Source organism: Vulpes vulpes, chromosome 6, assembly GCF_048418805.1.
Source record: "Vulpes vulpes isolate BD-2025 chromosome 6, VulVul3, whole genome shotgun sequence".
NCBI classification, from domain to species: domain Eukaryota; kingdom Metazoa; phylum Chordata; class Mammalia; order Carnivora; family Canidae; genus Vulpes; species Vulpes vulpes.
In genome coordinates, this window is record NC_132785.1 from 131791700 (window position 1) to 131804433 (window position 12734).

General features: G+C 40.8%; 3 gene segments (V, D, J or C); all 3 read right to left on the reverse strand.

The window, feature by feature from the left end:
* Positions 1 to 12734, reverse strand: part of LOC112930265 (immunoglobulin alpha-2 heavy chain-like) — a 1136867-nt gene that overhangs the window by 885732 nt on the left and 238401 nt on the right.
* Positions 1 to 12734, reverse strand: part of LOC112930321 (immunoglobulin gamma-1 heavy chain-like) — a 931325-nt gene that overhangs the window by 744207 nt on the left and 174384 nt on the right.
* Positions 132 to 2468, reverse strand: LOC112912794 (immunoglobulin heavy variable 3-74-like). The segment is given in 3 exon segments: positions 132 to 411; positions 1998 to 2319; positions 2423 to 2468. Coding segments are annotated over 3 exon segments (648 nt in total).

The following is a 12734-nucleotide window of genomic DNA, read 5'->3' on the forward strand; positions in this document are numbered from 1 at the left end:
CCACACAAATTTCAGGTGGATCAGAGCAGAAAAGTGGAATTGAATTCCTTAACCTTCACATTGTCTCTAGGTCTGTATCTTCCTCTGTGTGTACAAATACCAGTTCTAGCTTCTGCTCCAGAATAACAGCTTTATGACAAAGACGTCACATAGGATGCTGGTTCTGGGTCTTCAGAGAGTGTCTGTGGTGTGGGCTGCAGCCACTGTGCTGTCCTGTTTTGGCTGCTATTTTCTTCAGTCCAGGCATCTACACAGGCATTTCTGGCCTTCAGTGGGCTGTATGTGGTCCGTTGCCAAAATGTGGTGAGTTTTAACTGGATGTGCTTTGTTCTGCTTGTTAAATGAGCCCTCATACCACCTCCACTAGAACTGAGGCCCTGCAGAATACTTTGGTCCTTGAGGTGAGTGAACCTGCAACACACAAGTGCAGGTGTGGCTCCAGTAAATGCTTAGTTGATGTAACTGGAGAGATTGCAATTTTTTTTTGCATGTAGGGATAGTAACAAACAAGTGTCAGCAACTTTGTCCTTTGTACATGTCATAAGTGTTTTTTTTAATTAATTTTTATTGGTGTTCAATTTACCAACATACAGAAAAACACCCAGTGCTCATCCCGTCAAGTGTCCACCTCAGTGCCTGTCACCCATTCCCCTCCAACACCCGCCCTCCTTCCCCCTTCCACCACCTCTAGTTCGTTTCCCCGAGTTAGGAGTCTTTATGTTCTGTCTCCCTTCCTGATATTTCCCAACTTTTCTTCTCCCTTCCTTTATATTCCCTTTCACTATTATTTATATTCCCCAAATGAATGAGAACATACACTGTTTGTCCTTCTCTGATTGACTTATTTCACTCAGCATAATACCCTCCAGTTCCATCCACATTGAAGCAAATGGTGGGTATTTGTCATTCCTAATTGCTGAGTAATATTCCATTGTATACATAAACCACATCTTCTTTATCCATCATCTTTCGATGGACACCGAGGCTCCTTCCACAGTTTGGCTATTGTGGCCATTGCTGATAGAAACATCGGGGTGCAGGTGTCCCGACGTTTCATTGCATCTGAATCTTTGGGGTAAATCCCAACAGTGCAATTGCTGGGTCGTAGGGCAGGTCTATTTTTAACTCTTTGAGGAACCTCCACACAGTTTTCCAGAGTGGCTGCACCAGTTCACATTCCCACCAACAGTGTAAGAGGGTTCCCTTTTTTCCGCATCCTCTCCAACATTTGTTGTTTCCTGCCTTGTTAATTTTCCCCATTCTCACTGGTGTGAGGTGGTATCTCATTGTGGTTTTGATTTGTATTTCCCTGATGGCAAGTGATGCGGAGCATTTTCTCATGTGCATGTTGGCCATGTCCATGTCTTCCTCTGTGAGATTTCTGTTCATGTCTTTTGCCCATTTCATGATTGGATTGTTTGTTTCTTTGGTGTTGAGTTTAGTAAGTTCTTTATAGATTTTGGAAACTAGCCCTTTATCTGATATGTCGTTTGCAAATATCTTCCTCCATTCTGTAGGTTGTCTTTTAGTTTTGTTGACTGTATCCTTTGCTGTACAAAAGCTTCTTATCTTGATGAAGTCCCAATAGTTCATTTTTGCTTTTGTTTCTTTTGCCTTTGTGGATGTATCTTACAAGAAGTTACTGTGGCCGAGTTCAAAAAGGGTGTTGCCTGTGTTCTCTTCTATGATTTTGATGGACTCTTGTCTCACATTTAGATCTCTCATCCATTTTGAGTTTATCTTTGTGTATGGTGCTCTTTATATAAAAATAATATTTCTAATTCAGAGACTCAGTAGATAAGACCAGGAAAATGTGTCCATTTGACTCCTTGGGGAATACTGCTGAAAGGAGAGGAAGTCCAGACCCTGACAGGAAACCAGCCCATAACCTCCATCTGCACCTGCTCCTGGCCCTTCTAGTGACAACTAGTCAGGAGTGTACACCTCCTAGTGGCCCTGATCCCCTTCTACAGGGAGGTTTCTGTCTGAGCTCAGACTGAGGTCCCCTCACGGTGTGTGCACAGTAATACACGGCTGTGTCCTCAGCTCTCAGGCTGTTCATCTGCAGGTACAGTGTGTTCTTGGCGTTGTCTCTGGAGATGGTGAATTGGCCCTTCACAGCATCTGCGTGGTAGGTGGTACTTCCATCTTTGTTAATTACTGAGACCCACTGCAGCCCCTTCCCTGGAGCCTGGCGGACCCAGCTTATCCAGTAACTACTGAAAGTGAATCCAGAGCCTACACAGGAGAGTCTCAGGGACACCCCAGGCTTCACCAGGTCTCCCCCAGACTCCACCAGCTGCACCTCACCCTGGACACCTGCAGACACAAGACATCCTGGTCAGGAAATGTTTCCACATCCCCTGTATCTATTACTCACCTCCACTCACAGACTCAAGGTCCCGTGTTCTCCATGAATTACCTTTGAAAATAGCAACAAGGAAAACCCAGCTGAGCACAAATTCCATGGTGAGTTGTGTGTGTTCTGTCCTGATCCCTGAATGGGGTCCCCTGGGGATGCTGGGGTCTGGGGACCTCTCCCAGCTGCAGGTTCGGGGATGGGCTGGTTTAATCAGTGGAGGGAAGGCCCTATTTGCATGTCCTCTGAGAATATAGTTAGCTCCAGACTTAGATGAGATTTTTTACAAGTTTCATAAACATGATTGCATTACATTTGAGGTCAAATTTCTGTAATGTCATGTAACGATATGAAGTGTTCTAACATGTGAACAGAATTAGCTTTGCATCTCTCAATGTCTTCATAAAACCCATTCAGCAACTTAGGTAATTTTTAGTATATAGCATGTTACCACCTATGGATATTTAATACTGATTATTTTAATTTTTTGCCAGTGTGATAGGAATATTTTGTTAATTTACTTTTCTTTTTTCTTTTTTATTATAAATTTATTTTTTGTTGGTGTTCAATTTGCCAACATATAGAATAAACCCAGTGCTCATGCAATCAAGTGCCCATCTCAGTGCCTGTCACCCAGTCACCCCCACCCCCCACCCACCTCCCCTTCCAGCACCCCTGGTTTTTTCCCCAGAGTTAGGAGACTTTCATGTTCTGTCTCCCTTTCTGATTCTTTTAGATAATTTGTTGTTAGTGTGTGGAAACATAGCTTTATTTCACATGTTGATTTTATACCCTGAAGTTTCCCTGAAATAATTAATTTTAACAGTTTGTAGAGTTTAAAGGGTTTGCCTCTTTAGAAGATCATGTCATGTGGAAAAAGAATTTTTGCCCTGTCTACGGATTTAAATATAATTTATTTTATTATTGCCGAATTTATTGGTTTTATCTTCCAGTCATTGGAGCAAAAAGATTTTCCTTCATTTCTTCTAGGTTCCTTGGTCTAATTACTCGGTAGACAGAAAACTGATCTAAGGTGAAATGTATTTCATTTTGCAAGTGCATGAGCTCCCTAGAATACAACACACAGACAGTGACCAAATTATGTAGCCCTTGTGTCACTTCGACAAAAGTGGGTTTGTGTAGATATAAAGTCAGGATATTGGCTTGAGTCAGTGAATTAGTGAGGAAATGACAAGGGTTGTTTGCCTTCCAGTTCCTAAGGTCCTTATTCTGGTGCTAAGGATGATTCTGCCATCCAGGTATAGGGATGGGAAAATGCGCATGTAGATTTATTTCTTGCCATCAAGGGGAAATAGGAGGCTCAGCCTGTCTCTCCACTGGTTGAGAGTGACATTAGTTCACAACAACCCAAGGGACCAGCTGATATATTTGGGGTGTCACAGTTTCTTCTCTTTTGTGGTACCAAGATGAATACTCATGGTGGAAATAAGCATCCTTGTGTGGCTCTTGACTTGACAGGAAGGATTCAGCATTTCACTGTTGAATATGGTGTTGGGTGTGGGTTTTTCCATAAATTACCTGTAGGGCAGGTCTATTTTTATCTCTTTGAGGAACCTCCACACAGTTTTCCAGAGTGGCTGCAACAGTTCACGTTTCCACCAACAGTGCAGGAGTGTTCCCCTTTCTCCGCATCCTCTCCACGATTTGTAGTTTCCTGCTTTATTAAATTTCCCCATTTTCACTGCTGTGAGGTGGGATCTCATGGTGGTTTTGGTTTGTATTTCCCTGATGGCAGGTGATGCGGAGCATTTCCTCATGTGCTTGTTGTCCATGTCTCTGTCTTCCTCTGTGAGATTTCTGTTCACATCATTTGTCCATTTCATGATTGGATTGTTTTTTTCTTTTCTGTTGAGTTTAATAAGTTCTTTATAGATCTTGGAAACTAGCCCTTTATCTGATACGTCATTTGAAAATATTGTCTCCCATTCTGTAGGTTGTCTTTTAGTTTTGTTGACTGTATTCTTTGTTGTGCAAAAGCTTCTTATCTTGATGACGTCCCAAAAGCTCATTTTTGCTTTTATTTCTTTTGCCTTCGTGGATGTATCTTGAAAGAAGTTACTGTGGCCGAGTTCAAAAAGGGTGTTGCCTGTGTTCTCCTCTAGGATTTTGATGGAATCTTGTCTCACATTTAGATCTTTCATCCATTTTGAGTTTATCTTTGTGTATGGTGAAAGAGAGTGGTCTAGTTTCATTCTTCTGCATGTGGATGTCCAATTTTCTCAGCACCATTTATTGAAGAGACTGTCTTTTTTCCAGTGGATACTCTTTCCTCCTTGTCGAATATTAGTTGATGATAAAGTTGAGGGTCCACTTCTGGATTCTGTATTCTGTTCCATTGAGCTATGTGTCTGTTTTTGTGCCAGTACCACAGTGTCTTGATGACCACAGCTTTGTAGTACAACCTGAAATCTGGCATTGTGATGATCCCAGCTATCATTTTCTTTTTTAAAACTCCCCTGGCTATTCGGGGTCTATGGCCATACCACCCTGAACGTGCCCAATCTCGTCTGTTCTAATGATTTTTAGGTTGATTAAGTTAATCAAAATACCAATTGTTTTCTTACATAATAGAAAAACTCCATATTCATATGGAAAATAATGACGATTCTGACCATACAATTATCAAAAATAGGAGTACTCAGTCATTAGCATCCCTCTAGAGAAATGTTTTTTATTTTCTTATTTTATTTTTGAAAATATTTTATTTATTTTTTATTGTTATTTATTTTTAATAATAAATTTATTTTTACTGGTGTTCAATTTGCCAACATACAGATTTCCCACCTCTAGTTCATTTCCCAGAGTTAGGAGTCTTTATGTTCTGTCTCCCTTTCTGACATTTCCCACACATTTCCTCTCCATTCCCTTATATTCCCTTTCACTATTATTTATATTCCCCAAATGAATGAGAATATATAATGTTTGTCCTTCTCTGATTGACTTATTTCACTCAGCATAATACCCTCCAGTTCTATCCACGTTGAAGCAAATGGTGGGTATTTGTCATTATCTTTTCATTTCTGTTTTCTTTTTTAAAAAACCTTTCATCAAAATACACCATTTTTTGTACGGTATTTTATCTCCTATTGAAATTTAATCCTAAATATTCATTTTTGATGCTAGCTAAGTTATATTTTTGTGAATTTTATATAGATGATTTTTCTAAGTGTTTGGAATCATAGCTGTATTTGTTTATTTTATATCCTGAACATTTCCTGACATCATTAATTAATTCCTAGAGTTTGTGGAATTTGTAGGCATTGCCTCTTTAGCAGATCACCTCATATGGAAACAAATAACTTTTCTTCCCTCTCCTGATTAATTTTTTAATTGCCTAATAATCCTCAGTAGGTCTTCAACCTGTTGTAGCAGAAATATTTCTCTTCTGTTTTTCTGGTTTCTTTTTCTCATCTAATAAATCAGTAGATATAAGACATATCTAAGGTGTGATGCATTTCATTTTCCACATGCATGAGCTATGTAAAATACAACACTCAGACAATGACCACTGTAGGCAGCCCTTCTGCCTGTTGGACAATACAACATTTGGTTTGTGGATATTTAAGGCCAGGATTTGGGTTTGGGTCAGTGAATGAGTGAGGAACTGACAAGGGTTTTCTGCAGAGCCCTCTGGGCCCTACAAACCCTACTCTGATTCTGAGGATCATTTTTCCCTCCTGAGAGAGAGAAGGGGTTGTTCCCACCGGAGGTTTATTTCTTGCGGTCAGGGGACTCACGGTCCATGACTGGATTTCACTTCCTGAAACAGTTGCTCTACCAGTGAGTTCACGTGTAAACTATGGACAGGATAGAAGAGCTGAGATATATTGTAAACACCAGGTCATGCCACCAGGATGATGTAGAAACACTCTAGAAGAATGAATGCATATAAACATATAGATAAAGGATAAACAGTTATTGTAGGTGTTTGTGAATTTCCAGTAATGTGCTCACCATTGGGGATCCTGCTCCAATTCCCCAGGAGGCCTTTCCGCGGGGAAGGTCGGTGCAGCTCCTGCTCCTCCGGGACGGGGCTCTCCTGTCCTGGGGACACTCGCCCCGGCCTCAGCCCGGCTCCTCGCGGGGCCCCTCCCCCTTGGAGGCCTTTTGTTCCTTTATTTCTTTTTCCCCGTCTTCCTACCTTGATAGAAGCGCGAACTCTTCTCACTGGAGCGTTCCAGCTGGTCTCTCTGTAAATCTCAGGCCGAATTCGTAGATTTTCAGGATGATTGGATGGTTTTCTAGGTAATTTGTTGAGGACAAGTGACCTGGAGACCCTACTCCTCCGCCATCTTGCCCCTCCCCCTAACCTGGATTTCACTTCCTGAAACAGTTGCTCTACCAGTGAGTTCACGTGTAAACTATGGACAGGATAGAAGAGCTGAGATATATTGTAAACACCAGGTCATGCCACCAGGATGATGTAGAAACACTCTAGAAGAATGAATGCATATAAACATATAGATAAAGGATAAACAGTTATTGTAGGTGTTTGTGAATTTCCAGTAATGTGCTCACCATTGGAAACCTCCCTTGGCTATGGAGGGAGAGTAACAAATGCAGGTGGGTATAGGTTGGGGACATGGGGGACCAACATCGTTCCCAGTGGTGAGGCACACACCTCCCAGCAGTCAGTATAACACAAGTCTGGAAGGAGATGGTACCACTCAAATCCCTCAGGGTCAACAGAGACACGACTTGCCAGAATATCATTACTTGGATCCATGTGTCACTAGGGTCATAACCTCTTCTGGCTGCTGTAATATTGTGCAAGGACTGGGTGGATGTAAACAACAGACACTCAGGACACCTGGGTGGCTCAGTGGTTGAGCACTGCTTTCAGTCAGGTAGTCCTGAAGTCCCAGGTTCGAGTCCCTCATTGAGCTGCCTGTGTGGACCCTGCTTCTCCCTCTGTCTCTGTGACTGTCTCTGTATGTCTCATGAAAAATAAACAAAATCTTCAAAAAAAGAGAAAGAAAAAGGGATGCCTGAGTTTTTCTGAATATAATAAATAACAGAAGGATGAAGAGTTCCATCATTCCTCCTGCCTGGAGGCTTGATTTGGAACATCCATGTCCTCCTGCCTTGGAGACAGTTACACATGCACGTCTCCAGATGCTCCAATGAGAGACTACTTCAGAGACAGACAAGAATTACTCCACTGGCTTCACTGGGTCCCCACCTCATGAATGTAGATCAAGGACCTCTCAGCCTATTCAGTCATGGGAGCCAATGTGATGGGTCCAGTTCCTCAGAAGAGCTCTTAAAAATTCATGCTATTACCTCTTGTGGGTTAAAGTAATTTCAGAAACATGCCATCCTATAAAGTCCTGAGAAGCAAATTGCTATGAAAAATGGATTATGTTTTGTGTTTGGGACAAGAGCTGGTTGAGGATACTGAGCAGGTATGAAATCCTGAAGAAACCTCATGATGCAAGAGGGGAGAGACATTTGGGGCTTGGGCTCACTTGGCAGAAGTCAGTTTCTGCTCATTCTGGGGCAATTCTTAGAAACTTTACAGACAGGCAAGTGTAGATGGGATCTGAGGGTGATATCATCATGTATGTAAGACAGGCAGATAATTATTTTGACTAAGGGATATTCTAACAAAATGAGTACATTTGAAGTGAAATTTTAAATTTTAATTCATACAGTTATTGATATAGAGTCAACTATTCGTAATCACATATTTCAGTATTTCGTCCATCAATAAATTTTACTTTTAGGTATTCTCTTTTTTAAATTAATTTTTATTGGTGTTCAATTTACCAACATACAGAAAAACACCCAGTGCTCATCCCGTCAAGTGTCCACCTCAGTGCCCGTCAACCATTCCCCTCCAACACCCGCCCTCCTCCCCTTCCACCACCCCTAGTTCATTTCCCCGAGTTAGGAGTCTTTATGTTCTGTCTCCCTTCCTGATATTTCCCAACATTTCTTTTCCCTTCCTTTATATTCCCTTTCACTATTATTCATATTCCCCAAATGAATGAGAACATACACTGTTTGTCCTTCTCCGATTGACTTATTTCACTCAGCATAATACCCTCCAGTTCCATCCACGTTGAAGCAAATGGTGGGTATTTGTCTTTCTAAATGCTGAGTAATATTCCATTGTATACATAAACCACATCTTCTTTATCCATTCATCTTTCGATGGACACCGAGGCTCCTTCCACAGTTTGGCTATTGTGGCCATTGCTGATAGAAACATCGGGGTGCAGGTGTCCCGATGTTTCATTGCATCTGAATCTTTGGGGTAAATCCCCAACAGTGCAATTGCTGGGTCGTAGGGCAGGTCTATTTTTAACTCTTTGAGGAACCTCCACACAGTTTTCCAGAGTGGCTGCACCAGTTCACATTCCCACCAACAGTGTAAGAGGGTTCCCTTTTCTCCGCATCCTCTCCAACATTTGTTGTTTCCTGCCTTGTTAATTTTCCCCATTCTTACTGGTGTGAGGTGGAATCTCATTGTGGTTTTGATTTGTATTTCCCTGATGGCAAGTGATGCAGAGCATTTTCTCATGTGCTTGTTGGCCATGTCCATGTCTTCCTCTGTGAGATTTCTCTTCATGTCTTTTGCCCATTTCATGATTGGATTGTTTGTTTCTTTGGTGTTGAGTTTAATAAGTTCTTTATAGATTTTGGAAACTAGCCCTTTATCTGATATGTCATTTGCAAATATCTTCTCCCATTCTGTAGATTGTCTTTTAGTTTTGTTGACTGTATCCTTTGCTGTGCAAAAGCTTCTTATCTTGATGAAGTCCCAATAGTTCATTTTTGCTTTTGTTTCTTTTGCCTTTGTGGATGTATCTTGCAAGAAGTTACTGTGACCAAGTCCAAAAAGGGTGTTGCCTGTGTTCTCCTCTAGGATTTTGATGGAATCTTGTCTCACATTTAGATCTCTCATCCATTCTGAGTTTATCTTTGTGTATGGTGAAAGAGAGTGGTCCAGTTTCATTCTTCTGCATATGGATGTCCAATTTTCCCCACACCATTTATTGAAGAGACTGTCTTTCTTCCAATGGATAGTCTTTCCTCCTTTATCGAATATTAGATGACCGTACATTTCAGGGTCCACTTCTGGGTTCCCTATTCTGTTCCATTGATGTATGTGTCTGTTTTTGTGCCAGTACCACACTGTCTTGATGACCACAGCTTTGTAGTACAACCTGAAATCTGGCATTGTGATGCCCCCAGCTATGGTTTTCTTTTTTAAAATTCCCCTGGCTATTCGGGGTCTTTTCTGATTCCACACAAATCTTAAAATAATTTATTCTAACTCTCTGAAGAAAGTCCATGGTATTTTGATAGGGATTGCATTAAACGTATAAATTGCCCTGGGTAACATTGACATTTTTACAATATTAATTCTGCCAATCCATGAGCATGGAATATTTTTCCATCGCTTTGTGTCTTCCTCAATTTCTTTCAGAAGTGTTCTATAGTTTTTAGGGTGTAGATCTTTTACCTCTTTGGTTAGGTTTATTCCTAGGTATCTTATGCTTTTGGGTGCAATTGTAAATGGGATTGACTCCTTAATTTCTCTTTCTTCAGTCTCATTGTTAGTGTATAGAAATACCATTCATTTCTGGGCATTGATTTTGTATCCTGCCACGCTACCAAATTGCTGTATGAGTTCTAGCAATCTTGGGGTGGAGGCTTTTGGGTTTTCTATGTAGAGTATCATGTCATCGGCGAAGAGGGAGAGTTTGACTTCTTCTTTGCCAATTTGAATGCCTTTAATGTCTTTTTGTTTTCTGATTGCTGAGGCGAGGACTTCCAGAACGATGTTGAAGAGCAGTGGTGAGAGTGGACATCCCTGTCTTGTTCCTGATCTTAGGGGAAAGGCTCCCAGTGCTTCCCCATTGAGAATGATATTTGCTGTGGGCTTTTCGTAAATGGCTTTTAAGATGTCGAGGAAAGTTCCCTCTATCCCAACACTCTGAAGGGTTTTGATCAGGAATGGATGCTGTATTTTGTCAAATGCTTTCTCTGCATCTAATGAGAGTATCATATGGTTCTTGGATTTTCTCTTGCTGATATGATGAATCACATTGATGGTTTTACGAGTGTTGAACCAGCCTTGTGTGCCAGGGATAAATCCTACTTGGTCATGGTGAATAATTTTCTTAATGTGTTGTTGGATCCAATTGGCTAGTATCTTGTTGAGAATTTTTGCATCCATGTTCATCAGGGATATTGGTCTGTAATTCTCCATTTTGGTGGGGTCTTTGTCTGGTTTCGGAATTAAGGTGATGCTGGCCTCATAGAACGAATTTGGAAGTACTCCATCTCTTTCTATCTTTCCAAACAGCTTTAGTAGAATAGGTATGATTTCTTCTTTAAACGTTTGATAGAATTCCCCTGGGAAGCCATCTGGCCCTGGACTCTTGTGTCTTGGAAGGTTTTTGATGACTGCTTCAATTTCCTCCCTGGTTATTGGCCTGTTCAGGTTTTCTATTTCTTCCTGCTCCAGTTTTGGTAGTTTGTGGCTTTCCAGGAATGCGTCCATTTCTTCTAGATTTCCTAATTTATTGGCGTACAGCTGTTCATAATATGTTTTTAAAATCGTTTGTATTTCCTTGGTGTTGGTAGTGATCTCTCCTTTCTCATCCATGATTTTATTTATTTGAGTCTTCTCTCTCTTCTTTTTAATAAGGTTGGCTAATGGTGTATCTATCTTATTAATTCTTTCAAAGAACCAACTCCTGGTTCTGTTGATCTGTTCCACAGTTCTTTTGGTCTTCGATATCATTGAGTTCTGCTCGAATTTTAATTAACTGTCTTCTTCTGCTGGGGGTGGGGTCTATTTGTTGCTTTTTCTCTAGTTCCTTTATGTGTCAGGTGAGCTTTTGAATTTGAGATCTTTCCAGTTTTTGAATGGATGCTTGTATTGCGATGTATTTCCCCCTCAGGACTGCTTTTGCTGCATCCCAAAGATTTTGAACGGTTGTATCTTCATTCTCATTAGTTTCCATGAATCTTTTTAATTCTTCCTTAATTTCCTGGTTGACCTTTTCATCTTTTAGCAGGATGGTCCTTAACCTCCACGTGTTTGTGGTCCTTCCATACTTCTTGTTGTGATTAAGTTCTAATTTCAAGGCATTATGGTCTGAGAATATACAGGGGACTATCCCGATCTTTTGGTATTGGTTCAGACCCGATTTGTGACCCAGTATGTGGTCTATTCTGGAGAAAGTTCCATGTGCACTTGAGAAGAATGTGTATTCAGTTGAGTTTGGATGTAAAGTTCTGTAGATATCTGTGAAATCCATCTAGTCCAGTGTATCATTTAAAGCTCTCGTTTCTTTGGAGATGTTGTGCTTAGAAGACCTATCCAGGGTAGAAAGAGCTAGATTGAAGTCACCAAGTATAAGTGTATTATTATCAAGGTATTTCTTGAGTTTGGTTATTAATTGGTTTAAATATTTGGCAGCTCCCACATTCGGGGCATATATATTGAGGATTGTTAAGTCCTCTTGTTGGATAGATCCTTTGAGTATGAGATAGTGTCCCTCTTCATCTCTCACTATAGTCTTTGGGGTAAATTTTAATTTATCTGATATAAGGATGGCAACCCCTGCTTTCTTTGGAGGACCATTTGAATGGTAAATGGTTCTCCAACCTCTTATTTTCAGGTTGTAGGTGTCCTTTTGTCTAAAATGAGTCTCTTGTAGACAGTAAATAGATGGGTCCTGCTTTTTTTATCCAGTCTGAAACCCTGCGCCTTTTGATGGGGTCATTAAGCCCGTTCACGTTCAGAGTTACTTTTGATAGATATGAGTTTAGTGTCATCATTTCTATTCAGTCCTTGTTTTTGTGGATTGTTCCACTGAACTTCTTCTTAAAGGGGAATTTTAAGAGTTCCCCTTAAAATTTCTTGCAGAGCTGGTTTGGAGGTTACATATTCTTTCAGTTGCTGCCTGTCTTGGAAGCTCTTTATCTCTCCTTCCATTTTGAATGAAAGCCGTGCTGGATAAAGTATTCTTGGTTGCATGTTCTTTTCATTTACGACCCTGAATGTATCCTGCCAGCCCTTTCTGGCCTGCCAGGTCTCTGTGGAGAGGTCTGCTGTTACCCTAATATTCCTCCCCATAAAAGTCAGGGACTTTTTTCTCTTGCTGCTTTAAGGATCTTCTCTTTATCTTTGGAATTTGCAAGCTTCACTATTAAATGTCGAGGTTTTGAACGGTTTTTGTTGATTTTAGGGGGGATCTCTCTATTTCCTGGATCTGATTGCCTGTTTCCCTTCCCAGATTAGGAAAGTTTTCAGCTAGGATTTGTTCAAATACATATTCTGGCCCTCTGTCCCTTTCGGCGCCCTCAGTGACACCAATTAAACGTATGTTTT